The sequence below is a fragment of the Paroedura picta genome, chromosome 3 (genome assembly GCF_049243985.1).
Source record: "Paroedura picta isolate Pp20150507F chromosome 3, Ppicta_v3.0, whole genome shotgun sequence".
Lineage (NCBI taxonomy): Eukaryota > Metazoa > Chordata > Lepidosauria > Squamata > Gekkonidae > Paroedura > Paroedura picta.
Window position 1 is genome coordinate 155,889,198 of NC_135371.1, and position 18,411 is coordinate 155,907,608.

The 18,411-nt window shown below is 45.4% G+C and overlaps 1 protein-coding gene across 5 annotated transcripts in view; it reads right to left on the reverse strand.

Annotated features, from left to right (window-relative positions):
• TEX2 (testis expressed 2) overlaps positions 1-18,411 on the reverse strand; it is a 95,406-nt gene that overhangs the window by 43,198 nt on the left and 33,797 nt on the right. For all 5 annotated transcript variants that reach the window (XM_077328857.1, XM_077328853.1, XM_077328855.1 and 2 more), the window contains exon 2: positions 953-2,592. In XM_077328857.1, coding sequence (XP_077184972.1) covers positions 953-2,566 — 1,614 coding nt within the window. In that variant the 5' untranslated portion in view covers positions 2,567-2,592. The remainder of the gene's footprint in view (positions 1-952; positions 2,593-18,411) is intronic.

The window sequence follows — 18,411 nt, forward strand, 5'->3', positions numbered from 1 at the left end:
GAAGTCTCGCTCTTGGTCATTCTTGGGCAACCAGAAGCAAACAATAAAGGCCATCAAACAGAGCTGAAAAAGCAAGTAGAATGTGATTCTTCCATACCTTCATAAATTCGATGAATTTGGAAAATGCAGGGTTCGGTTACCCCCACCCCCAAATTGCAACCCAGGTACATTAGATAGGAGTTACCTTTCCCACCTTGGAACAAGGAGATGTTAGTGACATTATCATCCCAAATATACTCCAAGATAAATTAAACTGAAGGTTCACTCGCAGAACAATACAATTTGGAAGCTAAGCTTCCCCAACACAGCTTCTTAGGTGTTTGGAGAACACTTTTTGCATGGATATAGAAGCCCTCTTCACATAAATATGTGGAACACTGAACAATACATCGCTTTGTGTGTTTGCTACATACACCATGGCAAAAACCCTCTTAAGAACCAATCTTCCTCGGGAGTGGAAGGAAAGCTAAGCCTTTTCATAAGTTAAGAACCCCAGAATTTACTTCAGTACACAAAGATAAGCTCATTCCTTTGCTTGCAAAGTTCTTTGGTATTAAAGAACAACAGTTATTTTTGATAAGGAAGTTCCTAACAAATACAGTTATAGAAGATTAAACCTAACTATGTAGGTTAAAATATATAACAGTACGGCCACCCTCCATAATTTTCCTGCCTCTTTTCAAAATCGGTGTGTTTGTTCACACAAACGTTTTGTGCACTTAAAACACATGCATACTACTATCCGTTATGAACACAACACTAATTTCTTCATTGAAGTGCAGCAAGAAATCTAGCCCCGCTTCAGTGTGTCTTTTCTGAAAATTCTTACCTATCCACATGCCAGTACATTGCATTCGCATAAGAACTGGCCTCTGACACAGCTTAATCCAAGGGCATTACAATACAAAACAAGTATACCCAGATATGAAAATTAAAGAAAGCAGGAACTCACCTTCAATATCTCAGGCTCTTTGATGTCCAGAGGTTCTGCAATCAGCTGCCTTGTCCCATATCTATGTAGCCTGTTATACCTAGCACTTGGTGTAAAAAGCCAAACAACAAAGACTGCAATCATAAATCCAATGGCAACTCCCAAGAAGAGTCCACTGAAGTAACTAGGGAGAGGGAGTATAAGGTAAGCATAGATCAACATGGTGAGAAAGTACAAGGTCTTCATTGGAAGGTTAACCTCTTGCACGTGTACTTGAATTTCACCTTCACTTTTGAAAGATGTAGATATCTCTTTGGGCATCTCCGTCCTCAGAGAACTTTCCAATTGTTTGTCAGCTTTGCTCTCATCCTCGATCACATAGAAGTCCTCAGAGTACAGTTCACAGAACTCTTCATCATCTTTGCTTGCCAAGGCAGATAGAGAACATCTTTCTAGTACCAAGGATGCCTTTGAATTGAAGTCCTTTGTGCTTAATAATGGAGAACTTTTAGTTTCAATCTCTTTTCCGTGTTCTTCAGCTGCTTGGGCCTGTTTGCTACTCTTACTTATGTGGGAATCACTTCCATAGAAGTCCCCTTCTGAGTCATACTCCTCCTCTTTAATGCTATAGTTGTTATTGCTTTCCAAATGGCCATTCAAGCTGGAAAGATTGGACAGTTCAGAAGCACTTGAAGATAAGGCTTTGGGCCTGTGGCTACTACTCTCATCGCCCATTATTTTACTCAGGAGTTGAAAAGGCTCATAGATGACTTCTGAGAGGCGTCTTTTAGTGTCCTCGATTTTGGCCTCCATTTCAGGTACTTTAAAAAAGGATCGAGTATCTGAAGGAGATGTTAAGGGGGATGAGGGAGCAGTTTTGGAATCACCACCAGTACTCCGTGGTTGGGTGAACTGCTTGAACAAGTGCAAGTTCAGCTTAGAATCAGGTGGTCTGCTGGGCACACTTTCAGACTCCTGTTTAGAAGTGTCCGTAGACAGAGACTTCACTATAGTTTTCATTAAGTGTCTATGTCTCGTGGGTGGAGTGGGTTCTTTTGGTTCTACTTCTGTTGAAAGAGACTTCACTAAACTCATGAAAGGCTTTGAGCTAGTAACAGTGGGTGGCGCACTAGACAAAACAATTGACTTGGAAGGAGAAGACAATGGAGAAGACGATAAGCTGGTTCTCAGTTCTGAAGGCAACGCCACGCCAGATGGGCTAGCAGTATGACACAAATGGGAAGAGGGTGAGAGGGCTAATGGCACTGCGCTGAATACTTGGGATGCTGAAGACTCCAACAGCTTTGCAGTTGGCATGGTGGTAGGCGAGGAGGCAAGTGGAGATGCAGTCTTGTTAAGCGAGGTAGTGGGACCAGAAGAGTCATAGTCACCATGATCAAAGCATAGGTCTTCCTTAGCTTCAAGCGCTGTTACAATGCTTTGGTCATCCAGTGCCACAGTGGGAAACTCTTTAAACTCTTCCTCCTCCTCCTCCTCTTCCTCCTTCCCAAATGCCGAGAAATGAATGGTGATGGTTTCTCGGGAGACAGATCGCTGAACCTGCACTTTTGGCGCTGGCTGCTTTGAAGACATTTCACCAGTTTTCTCTGCATGGCTACTGTTAAGACTTGTCATTGCAGGTCCCAGAGATGCAACTGGGTCTGTGAAGAGGAAGCCAAACACAATTAGGCTGAGGCAGAAAGACTGCTTAAATCAGTCCAAAAGCTTATGAATACTGCACATAAATGTCTGTTGATCTATAAGGAGTAGCCAAAAGAAAATACAAGCCTCTGTCATCACTTACTCTGAAGTTCTCGCAACCAAAAGAGAGTTGATGAAGACAAAAGGTTAACCATTCTCCATTAGGGTTCAGGCCTTCAATCCTGACTCCTTCAGCCTGGAAGCTTCCCAGACATTCCCATGCTCAGGGTGAATGACGAACAGAAAGGAAAGTAGCAAAGCAGGCAAGCAAGCAAGTTATAACGCATCAAGGAATAAAAGGACACCTAAGATATTTGAACTGGGTGGCTCAGCTTAGCCTCATCTCGTCAGCTTGTGGAAGCTAAGTAGTGTTGCCTATGGTTAGTATTTGGATGGGATATCACCATGGAATTCCAGGATTGTTATGCAGAGGAAGATAACAGTAAACCAGTTCCATTAGTCTCTTGCTATGGAAAACACTATGGTGTTGCCACAAGTTGGCTGTGACTTGACCGCACTTTACATGTGCATAACGTATTTGACCGGGAACACTCATACAAACAAAATTTAAAACATCATGCATCTTTGACTGAGCATGAAAAAGCATTTGGAAAGAGAAGCGTACAGGCATGAATGTTAGTATAACTTGCTGTCAATCCACTGCTGGCTTATGGCGATGCCACTAGGTTTACAAGGAAAGTGGTTAAGCAGGGGTGGTTTGCTGTTGCCTTCCTCTGCAAAGTTTTTATTGGTGGTCTCCCAAAAGCCTTAGCTTTTGAGATCTGACAAAATCAGGATATTCTATATGATTCCACACCCTCCCAGACATGAATACATATGCGCAGTTAGCTATACAACCATCATTTAAATTAACCATCATGATCATTATCAAACTAAGATTCCAGGCATTTCAAATCACTTGGATGAATGCTATAGTTGAGATTTAAGGAACAGAGAATAGGTATGTGTCGTGTTCAAGCTCCTCATACTAGCTTGGGGCACTACTAGTGAAGAACTGGATCGCTGAAAATCACTACTGTGAACAACCCAATGATGCATAGCTGAGGGAAGACAAGGAGAATTTGTGGGCAGGACTTTACAGTTCTTCACTGAGGGTTAAATTGGCCAGAAGAAGAAAAAGTACAAGGAATCTTGCATCATTTCTATGCAAAAGTATACGGGGAAGCTTTAAGTTGACACATCCTAAGCAGTAATAAAATTGTATGAGAAGAGGGACATGGCATTATTTATCACTTCGGCTGACTTTTCAAAGTAAGGCACATTGTCAGGATAATTACCAGGATGGCAACATGTACCCCAGCAATGACAGCATCAAGCAATGATGGTTATTAATGGGCAGGAATGGGATTTCATTCATCAAAGTCACTTGGTCCCCCTGAACATTAATCTCTTACGTAATGATGCTTTAGAAGTGTTTATTCACCACATATATTTTATATATACACACACAGAATTAAGATCACTTGTGCAATGTAATTGCCAAAAAAACTTATGGTCGTCCTGTCAAAGCCAAGAACATTGTGAAGAATTGTGGCTTTGCATTCCATAAGCAGAAGCTTATTGTCAGACATAATAAATCTCAGATTATGTGACAGAACTCAATGCTCTTTGGAGAAGGAAACACCTTCTACACATTAATGATACTGAAAGTATTCATATTTGGCTAAGGGCTAAGTGGGCGGAGAGTGGGCAGGGCCAGTCCGGGTGAGGGGCCAATCAGAAGGCACGATTGGCCCCTCACCAGGACAGACAGCAGTTCTAGACAATCGGGTGAGGGCACAATCTAGGCCCTCACAAGCATAGGCCAGAAAGACTTCTAGGCCCTCGCCAGGACAGGCCAGAAAGCCACGAGGAAGCAGCAGGACACAATGAGTAAAGATGAAAGGCTTCCCCTCTTCAAGGCCCCGGATGTGCTTCTAGGCCCGAGCGGAACGCCGCACCAACACCAGGGGGGAGGGGGGAAGCAGGCCTTCCCATCGGGCCTAGAAACACACCGGGAGGGGGGGGCTTTCAAAGCCTGTTCTCACTAATGGGCTTTGAATCTAGTATTACAATAAACTGGGTCCAACGCTGATTACTCTTTTCTTGGTCAAAGTACTCTAACCTATTGGCAATATGTAAGATACTGATAGTGGTGGCTCAGGAGCCCAATGTTGCTCTATGTCATGCACTCGTGGCTCTGCTGAGCACTGTTCCCCAATATGGCACCAACCCTGAATTTTAGGAAAGTGTGCAATGCTGTTGCTCAGTGGAGCTTGCGGTGGCAGTTGGTTCCCACCTTCAAGCATCTGCTGCCAGAGGACATGTTACGCTATGAGCCTCCTGGAAGTGCAGGCATCATGCTCACAATGGAAATGTGTAGCTCTTTTGGAAGATGATAATGACAAATATGGCTGTCTGTGACCCACAGGGCAAATACCAATGGGGTAGTTACAAACTGCATTTACAAGAAACCACCACTAAACGGTACAGGTTCTCTTCAATATACACAGATGAGAACATATAAGATTTTTCAGAGGAACAAACCAATGGCAGATTCTAAGCACATAAAAGATCTACTTATATGATATGGGCAGGTGGGGACCACAGGAAAAGCCTTCCCTTGTTAGCACCCAAGTTTGCAGCAAGCCAGTTTTATGTATCTATACTATAGCACATATGATTTAGAACAGGGGTAGTCAAACAGCAGCCCTCCAGATGTCCATGGACTACAATTCCCATGAGAATTATGATAGTGATTTAGAAGAAGAGAAAAGCTAGGTTTTTTGTACCCCGCTTTCTGCTACCCAAAGAGTCTCAAAGTGACATACAATCACCTGCCTTTCCTCTTCCTACAACATACACTCGCCTATGAGGTGGGTGAGAGTGAGAGAGATCTGAGAGAACTGTGACTGGCCCAAGATCATCCGGCTGGCTACATGTTGAGGAATGGGGAGTCAAGCCCAGTTCTTCAGGTTAGAGGTTGCCACTCTTAACCACTACACCAAACTGGCTCCCCATCTCGATGACCCATGTTAGCCTGATCTTGGAAGTGTTGACCCTGGTTAGTAATTGGATGGGAACCCACCAAGGAAGTTCAGGGCTGCTATGCAGAGGCAGACAAAGGAAAACCACCTCTGAACACCTCTTTCCTTGAAAACCCTATAGTCGGTTGTGATTTGACGACACCTTCCATCACCATCAACCCAAATGCTTTAAAAGCTCATTCAAGTACGGTTGGTATGCTGTAAGCCAAAACCACAGGCTAAATGCTAACTCACAGAAAGTTCTCACTACTGCCACACATCCAGTGTACTGCCAAAAGTTATCAGATTTATACCATCACCCTGAGAATAATAGTTTTGAGAATCTAGGCCATCTTCGAAAATAGTCAGAGAAGTGTTGCCTTGGAGGTGGGGACAAACAGATTACCATAATTGTCAGGACAATAAGGTTATCACCTTAGTAACAAAATTATTTTTGAGACCTGCAAAAGGTGCCATAATCAAACTGTCAAGTCGAATTAATCAGCAGTCCTTTAAAGTGGAGCTAATCTTTGCAAAAGAAGCGGAGGAAACTTTTTATCTCAATTTGGTTGCTGCCTCATGCTCATTGTCCACCTGGAAGCACAGTTTTTATTCTCTCTTATTTGACAACCTTAAGAAGCAGGCAGCAAAGAAAGCCTTTATAAAATCAGCTTTGAATATAGCAAATAGCAAATGTGCATGTCTCACTGCCAGTCCTTCTACTTTACACATAATGGAGAAATTAAAATTGGAATTTTTAAATTGGTTGTTAGATTGGTTAGATAGATTTATTGAAATACGGCTCCAAGCCAGCTATAAAACCCACACAATTTACAGATTAAATTAGTTTGGTCATCTAAACAAACTCTCTGGCTCTGGTCATTCTGTTACGGTGCTAAAGGAGTAGGAAGTTACTGTTTAAAAGCTGGTTTTGTAAGATCTGCTTTTTGAGGAAGCTCTTCGGAAACCAAAGCATGCGTATCACACAATTGCCATCTCATCATGTGAAAAGGGAGGATGCGATGAAAGCAAGTTAACATTTACTAAGGCATGACAATATCCTGGAACACAGCATGAGCACATCCTGGATATTTAGTTGGAATATGGCACATCAACACACACAGACAAATACTAGTCATAAAACACAGGCAGAAGGTCAAAACAGCTCCAGAGATCAGAATATCTCTCTCTCTCACTCATATACACCCACAATCACTCTCTCCATCACCTGCCATTTGACAGAAATGCAATGGACTTATTTGACACACAAATAATTTAACAACATTTGCTGACATAGTAGCACTAACTTGGTCCTACCAAGTTGGTTGAGATGATTAGGGATAGGGATAGGGATGTGTATGTCCTGCATAGTGCAGGGGGTTTCTTCCTACTTTTGGAAAAAGTACTTCTTTCCACTTTTTTTTTTTAAAGGGGGAAGCGTTATAAGGGATATTTAATACATGACTTTGTATGTAACACAAAAGCATATCATCTTAATGGAATGCTTTCTTACGAATAGACCATTCATGAAACTAGGAAGACCTCCCTACGGAACGGTGCCAGCCTTATTATTGGGAAGGGGTCGCATCGGTCTGTGGAATGACTGCATGTTACATTAACAAGTTCAAAACCTTGTCCCCTCTGGCTCTCACTAAAAATCAGGTTCCACTTCCATATGGGTTGGAATCATGTTTGTCTTCAGTTAGACCGTTTATGCACTGGAGGTTTCATGCCTGGCTGCAGGCTGGAGTTTTACTTGGGGCAGGTTGTCCCACCTCTTCCTGCACCCACATGGGGGAGCACTTGGCCTGGTGCACGTTGTCCGCCCCTGATTTGTGCTCCTGCACAGGAGCTGGGGCAGTGAATTTCCCAGTGCATAAACAGTCTTAGACAGTTTTAGTGTTTCACATTGGTACAGTTCATCTATAGCATAACCAAGCTGAGTTTTATAATTCTTAAAATTTTATTCAAGCATTTATACCTGGCCTTTCTTGGTGGTCCAGGGTGGCTTAAATAATAATTACAAACATTTCCATTTAAAACCATGATACTAAAATACAAATACCTGGAAACAAATGGCAACCAGCCATTGCTCCAGTGATCTTTACAAAAGCAAAACATTTCCTCCTCACGCTTTGAGGGCGATATTAAGGAGAATATTTTGTTTTCATTAATGAACCCTTTCACTTTATATAAATCAGATTTCCAATTCCATCTCCTGATTCAGAAGTTACTCCGTCCATTAGGCCAGTGGTCCCCAACCTTTCCGAGGCTGGGGACCGGCAGGGCATCGGGCCGCGCCCCCGCGGACCGCGCCCGTGCGGGCCACGCCCGCGGATCGGGCCGCGCCCGCGGGCCGCGCCCACGCTGCGCCCGCGGGCCGCGCCCACGCCGCGCCCGCGGATCGGGCCGCACCCGAGCCGCGCCCGGGCCGCGCCCACGGATCGGGCCGCGCCCGCGGATCGGGCCGAGCGGGCGTGGCCCGCACAGGCGCGGCCCGGCCCTGATTCCCTCTCCCCGCCTCCCGCAGTAAGAAGCTTCCCGGCCTGCAAGATTGCGGCCTGGGAAGTTTTTTACTGCGGGGGCGGGGCGGGGAGAGGGAGCCGCGGCCCGGTGCCATGGCCTTTGCGGCCCGGCACCGGGCCGCGGCCCGCAGGTTGGGGACCACTGCATTAGGCTACTTGACCACATGGCACTCCTTGCTGGCAGAAGGCTCCATCTTCCTAAAAGGTTTGTGTCGCTAGAACAAAGAGTCCAGTTTCCTGGGTTGCCAAATAAAATAAAATTAAAATTAAATAAAATACGGTGCTATTGCCAAGAATTTGGAATCATTTCCCTGTCTGGCCCACAATTAATTTAAGAAACAATAGAATAGATTCTTCATTCTCATGAAGTCAGATATATATACACCATTGTACCTAGTACAGAATCTGCTAGATTTATAACATGCTCATTCTAGGTCAGAGATTCCCAACCTGTGAACACCTTTGGAGTTCTGACACAGGAAGATGGGAGCAACCACAAAATGGCTGCCACAAAATGTCAAGGAGTGAGATTATGTACAACTCCAGTGTTTCAAGCAGAAACTCTGTTCAACAGGATGCCTTTTAAAAATGGATGTATTGATGAAAAATAATTTCTTGCATACACAAAGCTTACCTTCAGCACACAGTGTAGTCGTAGCTCCAGCCAAAGCAATTTTGGGGGAGAATATGCAGATTTCCAATGACCACTCAGAAACCCTGCTGGGCAGAAGTCCCACCTAACCCTACCCACTTTATAAAAACACTTAGCAGGTGCCAGGAAGGGTGTCAGTGACATGGGAACCAAAATGGGGACTCTGTTCTAGTCATTATGATTGATGATTGGGGGGGGGGGATACCCAGACTTCTTATAACCATATTGTTTTGACTTTTATATCTAGGGACTGTATGTGCAAAATTCAGACTGGCCGTTCATGATTTTTGTTGCTGTTGTTGCTCACTGACTCCACCGGTCATTTAATCATTGTCAACTAGCTTATCTATCCCTGATTCCTTTTTAAAAATATATATATATATATATTTTTTTTTTGCAAAAAGCTGCATCTAGATTATGCAAACTACATCCATAAACATTTGGTGATTTATCTTGAGAGCTCTGGATAAGCATACTCAAAACCTTGACTGTAATTGTTATTTTTCTCAGTTCAGCTGCATTATTCTAGTTAGTGTTAAAATCCATGGAAGGCAACAGCAAGCTTGCATATGGCATCATATAACTCATTCATTTCACTTTTACTAGTGTCAATTTTATTTACAATGTTTACATCCTGAGCATCTGTAAACAGCCCGTGGCGCCACGGGCGCCACGGACTCTATAAAGGAGTAAGGGGTAGTGGGGAGGAGCTAGGGCGGGACCGGTCCGGGATAAAAACTCGGGGGGGGGCCAATCAGGAGCTGCGAAGCGGCTCCTGATTGGCCCCTCCGAGTGTCAATCCCGCCCCAGGCAGACAATGGGGAGCCGCGCAAAGCGCGGCTCCCCATTGCCTGCTTCACTCGCTCGGAAAATGGCGGCCCGCCTGGTGAGAGCCTCGGCTGGGGGGTGGGCCGGGAAGCCTTCTCTTGGCCGGCGGAGCGGCCTCGCAGCGTTGTGGACGCTGCGAGCCCGCTCCGCCGGCCGAGAGAAGGCTCCAGAGAGCCTCGGGGGGGTGGATGGGTGGGGGGGGACGGGAAGCCTTCTGCCGCCGGCCGCAGCGGGCTCACAGCGTCGTAGACGCTGTGAGCCCGCTGCGGCCGGCGGCAGAAGGCTCCAGAGAGCCTCGGGGGGGTGGATGGGTGGGGGGGGGTGGATGGGTGGGGGGGACGGGAAGCCTTCTGCCGCCGGCCGCAGCGGGCTCACAGCGTCGTAGACGGCAGAAGGCTCCAGAGAGCCTGCGGCCGGCGGCAGAAGGCTCCAGAGAGCCTCGGGGGGTCTACGACGCTGTGAGCCCGCTGCGGCCGGCGGCAGAAGGCTCCAGAGAGCCTCGGGGGGGTGGATGGGTGGGGGGGGTGGATGGGTGGGGGGGGACGGGAAGCCTTCTGCCGCCGGCCGCAGCGGGCTCACAGCGTCTATGACGCTGTGAGCCCGCTGCGGCCGGCGGCAGAAGGCTCCAGAGAGCCTCGGGGGGGTGGATGGGTGGGGGGGGGACGGGAAGCCTTCTGCCGCCGGCCGCAGCGGGCTCACAGCGTCATAGACGCTGTGAGCCCGCTGCGGCCGGCGGCAGAAGGCTCCAGAGAGCCTCGGGGGGGTGGATGGGTGGGGGGGGGACGGGAAGCCTTCTGCCGCAGGCCGTAGCGGGCTCACAGCGTCGTAGACGCTGTGAGCCCGCTCCGCCCGGCGGCAGAAGGCTCCAGAGAGCCTCGGGAGCGTCGGTGGGTGGGGGGGGGACGGGAAGCTTTCTGCCGCCGGGCGGAGCCGCCTCGCAGCATCGCCGCCCGCCTCACCTCCGCCCGGACTACAGCGTTCAGAAGCCTGCCAGATCAGGAGCCGACGCCGACAAAAGGTACGCCGCTTCCTCTCCATGTAGCCCCGGCCCTCCCCAACACCTTCTGCGCTCCGCCGTGGGGAAGGGGGGCAAGCCTCCTGCGGCCCTGTGCTGCCCTGTGCTACGCCAGCCAGGCCTACCCTTGCCCCGTGCCAATGCCATCTAGCGCCCATTTTATCTACAGTAAAATGGGCTTAAAATCTAGTATTAAAATATAACAAAGCTATTCAGAACTAGCCCTGCCAACGCCATCTGTACCTAAATTCCAGCTACACAGCAAGCCTCTGAAAAACATATAAATAAGCATCTGAAGGCCAAAAGAAATGGTCAGAGTCTCTGAGCAGGGGGTTCACAACTGCTGCTCCCGGCATAAATAATACCCTGAATGAATCTTATTGCTTCGGGCCACACCCATATTCATTTGGAAAAGCTATTCAATCAGTTCATTGTTCTTTGGACAAATGTGGCCACACCAATATAGGACTCATGTGGCAGACCCTTTACTTCTCAACTCCAACCAAAATAAAGATTCTCACACTCATCATCTCTTAAACTGACCTACTCCCTTTAATTTAGTCAAAACATTGAGAGGCATCTTAATAGGATACTACGGCTGATGGTACTAGTGGCAACTGCTGAGAGATCCAGAAGGACTAGCAGAGTCACATTCCCCCTGTCCAGTTCTCAACAAAGGTCTTTAACTTAGGCAACCCAAGCAGTCTCCGTTCCAAAATTCAGTCTGAATCCAGACTGAAAAGGGTCTAGAAAATTACTCTTCCAAGAACACCCGAGCCAGGGAGCAACCATCCACTCTAGTACCTTGCCCAAGCATGGAAGTTTGGGAACTGAAGTTCTCCCCCATCTCCTTCCTCAACACAGTAGAACAAACCAATGTATGGCCCACTAAATGTGTAAGGGCAGCAGTGACTTGGGATAGGTCCATGGTTGTCATGAAAGCCAGGAAATCCAGAGCTGGTCCTCACAGGTTGGTTTTGGCATGGATGCTGAAGTCACCTGGGACCGCCAATACACCTGAGGGGGGGGGGATTGTGCCAAATCCTATGGCTATTCTAAATATAAGGGCTAATTGAGCGTAAGACTTCCTTGCCTAAATTCACCACTTTAGCCACTAAACCAACGACGAGTAGAAATTAGGGTTGTATTAAGACTACAGACCATCAGCTACATCTGTCACGATGCTCATGGAGTGACCTTGGGCTTATCAACCCTCTCAGCCTGACCTTCCTCATAGGGTTGGTGTCAGGATAAAACTGGAAGAATCATCACATTTACTGTCATGGGCTCCCTGGAGGAAGGGTAGATTACAAATCCAATACCACTCTGGTTCTGTCATCAAGCCTCTCCCCAAGAGATAAACCAACTGATAAACGGAGCCATTAAACTAGTTTCCCTCCATTTGTTATATAGCTTCCCTCATTTGTTTCATTGATCAGTCCCTGAAATTCAACTTCTGCCATGATTAATGTTGTTTATGCTTTTCGATGTAAAGATACTTTTGCCAGCTAAACTCCATTCCACAGTACCAGCTGAGATGCAAAACCTGCTCCTTTTTGCTATGAGTGATGCTCTTTTCTTTGTTCTCTGTAGGAATTGGGAGAGGAACAAGCCCTCAATAAGGCCCACATTTCTGGTTTACCATCTCCTGCTGAAAAATCAGTCTGCAAACAGACTGGAATGGATAATTTTCTTTGCTATCTGTAACGTGTAGCCAGGCCACCAAACATTCATGATGTCCCCAGTACTTACAGGGCTCTTACAGAAGAGAGGAATATGGTCTCCCAGTTCTTGGAAACGATAGTAGAGTTTATCAGGCAATCAGCTAACAGCATGTCAAAGTGAGCATGGTTGCTAGTCAGCTCTGATAAACCTGTCTCCAGATGGACTTTGGCCATCCTCAAAAGTCATATCTGTCTCCTACAGATGAGCCAAGCCCAAATAACCCAGGGACTGTGCTGTGTACTTGATTCTCTCTTTACAGAAAACCAGTTTTTATAAGCCACCCAAACAAAAGATTCACAGCCATAAGCTTTCCAATTTAGCACTCTTATTTAGCAAAGCTCGTAAAGAATTAATACAAACACTTCCCTGTATTTCCTTTATATTACAGCCAAAACTACCTTGTCTTTATTCTTCCCTGGTTCAATATGCAAATTAAGACTTCAGTCGGATAGCAACCCCCTTCTGGTTAGGAAGCAGAGTTTGGCTCACATTTCGAAAAGGAGCAGCATGCTAAATTAAGCCATTTGGAATCCACAGGAATATTTAGTCAGAGTTTCAGGCTGAAATAAATTCTCTCCACCGCTAAATTTCAAATGTCCAAAGCTGTCACAAATTAACGTTGCCATAGTGGAGGCCCACTCCACAGGTAAGCAAGATTCTGATTTGGTGTGCATATATCTCCGAAAAGACTAGCACCTGCACAGCTCAAGCAAGACATGTTCTCTAGGGTTGCACTCCGTTTGCAGAGGTGAACATGTTTGGCACAAAGGAGTCCAAAATGTTTCCCAAATCCTCACAGAGTTTTACCTTGTGCATTATGGATCATCAAATGAGGGCAAATGTCTATATACCATGTATAAGAAACCTGATGGAGCTTGGACTGTTTAGCCTGGAGAGAAGACAACTAAGAAGTGATATGATAACCATCTTCAAGTACTTGAAGGGCTGTCAGATAGAAGTTGAAGCAAAGTTGGTTTCTGTTGCCCCAGAGGGGCTGAAATTAATTTCGGCTAAACATCCGGAAGAAGTTACTGACAGTTAGAGCAGTTCCTCAGTGAAACAGGCTTCCTCAGGAGGTGGTGGGTTCTCCTTCTTTGGATGTTTTCAAGTAGAGGCTAGACAGTCATCTGACAGAAATGCTGATTTTATGAAAGGCAGATTGTGAGTCGGTAGGTAGGAAGGGATGTGCCAGTGTTTGTCTCTTGTGGCCCTTCCTTGCATACCCAGGGAATTGCTGATCACCACTGTGGGATGGTAGGTGAATTTCCTCAGGTCAGACTGGATTCTGGAGATTTTTTTTTGGGGGGGGGGGGAATCACTAGGACATGAAATTGGGGTCACTGTGGGTGGGCAGGTAGTTGTGAGTTCCTGCATTATGCAGGGGGTTGAACTACATGACCCTGGAGGTACCTTTCAATTCTATGATGTCAAATGCCCAAAACTAAATCACCACTCTTCTGAACCCAAGAAAAGCCATAAATGAAAATAACTGCACGAGAAGGCCTTCAGCAATATTGGGGGAAGCAAGAACAAGTTCCCCCTTCAAATTGTCATGTAACCCCCCCCCCATGCCATGTACTTTAGTAAAAGATAAATAAAAGTCCCAAGAACCGGTGGGGTTAATCTGTTGTGCTCTTCCTTCCCTCTCCTCTTGGCCTACACATTGCCTGTTCCCAGGAAATCCAGATACTTCATGATGCTATCTGTACTTTGGTATGTTATGACTTTAGTACTTAGTCCTGGACACTTCATGGCCACCAGGTGTTCTAACTATTCTTTGAAGATAAAAGCCCTTCTGCTGTGGGAATTACAAACTGCAGGAAACTGAAGTGTTGATGGGGGAAGGGAAAGAGCGTCTCTATATCTATCCTAGTACTGACCATGCCAATTGTTCTTATCAATAGATTTTCTATCATGAAGCTTCCAGTTGTATCTTCTTCTTCTTTTCTTCTTCTTCTTCTCTTCTTCTCCTTCTTCCCCTTCCTCTTCTTCTAAGAAAAATGTCTAGCTTTTTCATGTCTCCTGCGAGAGAGTGGCCTTGGTTTGTGACACAGACTTGGAGTAGCTCACAGCCCGTCTAATGCTTCCCCTTCACAAAAGACTATTGATGGCTTGTTTTGAAGTTCTGTTTACCTTTTTTTTTTTGTAGGCAGTCATTGCTTGATGCAAATCATGACCAAGAGCCATAAGAACAGCACATGCTCTGCTGATTAAGAGAGCCGACAGCTGCTGCCAAGTCCTCAGTCAGAGAAGCACCAGGAGCTGGTTGGCCCTCTTCTAACAACATGTTTCAGGAAAATTCTGTTTTCTGCTCTTTGCACAAGGTGCACTTTTCCAGCCTCAGAGCTGATGCCTACACATAGTCTGTTGCTGTTATCATTACACCTACAGCAGTGAGGGTACAAATACATTCTCAAATACCAAAAAAAAAAAAGGGGGGGGAGGATCAACAATGAATATTTTGCATTAAAGCCCAAGGAAGCATGGCTACACACCAACCGCTTCCCATTGTGATATAAAATGTGTGCAAAGGAGTAGGTGGATAGATTTTGCGGAGGCACAGGGAGTACAGCAAGAGACCGGCTGTGAAGTGCCTAGCTGAGCGGGCCTCATATGTAATCTAGTTGCATACCTGAAAGTGGTTCTCTCCCCTACCCAATTCTTCCTACTTTCAGTTTCTTGGAGAGGACAGCAGTCCTTTTTTAAATGTATGAATTTTGTATAAGGCAGAAATCGGACAGAGGTACATTCCTCATTGTGACACCAACCAACTAATAGTAGAGGCAGGCCTCTCTCTAACACAGACTTTCTTACCTTTTTTACTGTTGAGAAACCCTGAAACATTCTCTAGGCTTTGAGAAGAAGAAGAGTTGGTTCTTATATGCCACTTTTCTCTACCCGAAGGAGGCTCAAAGCGGCTTACAGCCGCCTTCCCTTTCCTCTCCCCACAACAGACACCCTGTGAGGTGGGTGAGGCTGAGAGAGCCCTGATATCACTGCTTGGTCAGAAGAGTTTTATCAGTGCTGTAGCGAGCCCAAGATCACCCAGCTGGCTACATGTGGGGGAATGCAGAACTGAACCTGGCATGCCAGATTAGAAGTCTGCATTCCTAACAACTACACCAAACCCCAGAAGTGGCGTGTTTGAACAGAATACAGTTGGGAAGCATTGCTGTGTACACACCCACCCCTGGCCCCTTCCCTTCCTCCTCCAGGCCCATCACTGGCCATTGGGGGGGGGCAGATCGAATGTCCATATATGGTCATATCACCCAATATATGTTTAACAAAATTGAAATATATAAACATTAATTAACTCCCATCCATTCAGGAAATGTTTCCAGGTTTGTCAAGGAATCCCAGGGTATAACAAAACCCTGGTTAAGAAAGTCTGCTCTAACATCTACTGCACAGATGACGCCAATTTGAGTGCTACGGGAGGCAGGAAATTAAAAAATGAAAACTTTCTTACCAAAGCAAAACCAACCATAAATTGGAAGAATGGAAAGATCTTTGATACATAAATAAATTATTTATATACTGTCCCATCCCTGTTGGCTTTGGGAGGTTAACAACATTCTAAAACAATACAAGTAAAGAGTAAAACTAGACAAAAATAAAATAATAGCTTTCATAGACCCCTTCTATTTTCAGCCTTTAAGCACCAATCGGTCTATAAATATAATATAATAAATAATAATTCTCCTGATTTCTACAGAGGGCGTCTTACTTTCATTGTCCCTTCAACTGAGACACTGAAGGCTGATCCTAAATTGGTTTAATTTTCAAGAATAGCTTATAGCTTTTTGAAGAGAGGCAAAATCAAGACCCTGAGAGTTCATTCTACAAAAATGTGCAAGTACTTTGGATGGACTTTCTGTACAAAACATTTTTTTAGACAAATACTGACAGAAGCTTCTGAATACTGACAGAAGCTTTTGAAAAGCAAGCCCAAACTGCATTTACAAGGCTGATGTTTAGCTTCTTTTACATCCAGCTTTCTGAACTCTGTTATTTGGGGCAAATGTATACAACAACCTCAAAGTAAATTGTATACAACAGTCTCAAGGTTAATTGCCATACTTCATGCCTTTGTGTTTATATATGTTATCTACTAGGCTAATTCTTATTCTTCTGGGAAGTGGAGTGTATGTGTGAAGGAGAGGACAACAGTTGCAGAATAGGCCCCATGTGACTTAGGGGTTGTCATGTTCCCTTCATGGCACGGGAAATCTATGCGGCAGTAGTTCTCACATTATGAAGTTAACATGAGAACATGTCCCAGACGGCAATGAACTATGCTGCTCAATGTTTTAAAAAAAAGTTCTATCATCCATTTAATATGCCCTTTTTCTTAGGAACCACTAAAAGGAAACATGATTAAACCAAATCTTTTCCTCATGGCAACTGAAAATGAATCAGCTCTGGGCAGAACACAGATCTCCCAGTTTAGAAGAGAACCATTAATCCACAGAACAAGAGGGTGGTGTTTTTATTCAATCTTGAAGATTTATTTGAAGTTTCATTCTTGCCATGAGCCCAAGGGATTATCTGATGAGACTACCACTTCAATATCATTCAGAGCTACCCAACAAAAATTTACTTAAGGACTGCAGGCACACGCACACATTAAAAGAAACCCACAAGAGAACCAATGGAATACAAGTGGAATACAAAACCCTTTTAAAATTGTTTTTCTCCTCATGTTATATATTTAGGTCTGGGGTAGTCAAACTGCGGCCTTCCAGATATCCATGGACTACAATTCATAGAATCATAGAGTTGGAAGGGGCCATACAGGCCATCTAGCCCAACCCCCTGCTCTACGCAGGATCAGCCCTAAGCATCCTAAAGCATCCAAGAAAAGTGTGTATCCAACCTTTGCTTGAAGACTGCCAGTGAGGGGTATTTGCTGGCAGGGGCTCATGGGAATTGTAGTCCATGGACATCTGGAGGGCCACAGTTTGACTACCCCTGATTTAGATCAACCTGTTACCTTATAATCATTACTATCACTGAGATCAGCCTTATTTCACTGTGCCAGCTTGTGCCATGGAAGACAAATGTTTCATCACTGGAGCCCAGTGATCATAGCATCACATCCTCTCTGGGCTATCAAGAGTCATATTCCTGTTCAACCTTGGAGAGGGCATGACCCGGGGAATTCATTGTTTCTGTCTGCCATTCGTTCTGTCTGCCATCCTGGCAGAGGATGAGCACAGGGAAGAGTGGCGAAATGGCCTAAAAGAAGTAGCTAATGATCCTTGCTCCAACCAGATTCCCTACACCAGTGGTCCCTAAAATGGTAGCCGCTGGGACCTTTCCTGGCGGCCAGGGTTTTTTAGAAAGTGGGATTGACCACAGGAGATGCGATGTGCTGCGCATATTCTAAAGGAGCATTGCTTTTGGTTGCTGTTGCCACCATAGCACGCGGATCTTCAATGTGTGATTGAAGATCAGCTGTGTGCAAGAAAATATTTTAAAACAATATGTTCATTTTTAAAACCAGTTACTTATTACAGTCACACATAACTTCATGCATCAACACTTTGTCATTGGCTCTGGCTCCTGTGCCAGCCATTTTGTGGCAGTGGCCATCACCTGGCATCACAGGAGACTGGTCTTATTCATTTCATAGAATCATAGAGTTGGAAGGGGCCATACAGGCTATCTAGTCCAACCCCCTGCGCAACGCAGGATCAGACCAAAGCATCCTAAAGCATCCAAGAAAAGTGTGTATCCAACCTTTGCTTGAAGACTGCCAGTGAGGGGGAGTTCACCACCTCCTTAGGCAGCCTATTCTACTGCTGAACTACTCTGACTGTGAACATTTTTTTCCTGATATCTAGCCTATATTGTTGTACTTGTAGTTTAAACCCATTATTGCGTCTGCAGCCAATGGGAACAGCATCCTACTGTCCTTCAAATGACAACCTTTCAAATACTTAAAGAGGGCTATCATGTCCCCTCTCAACCTCCTTTTCTCCAGGCTGAACATTCCCAAATCC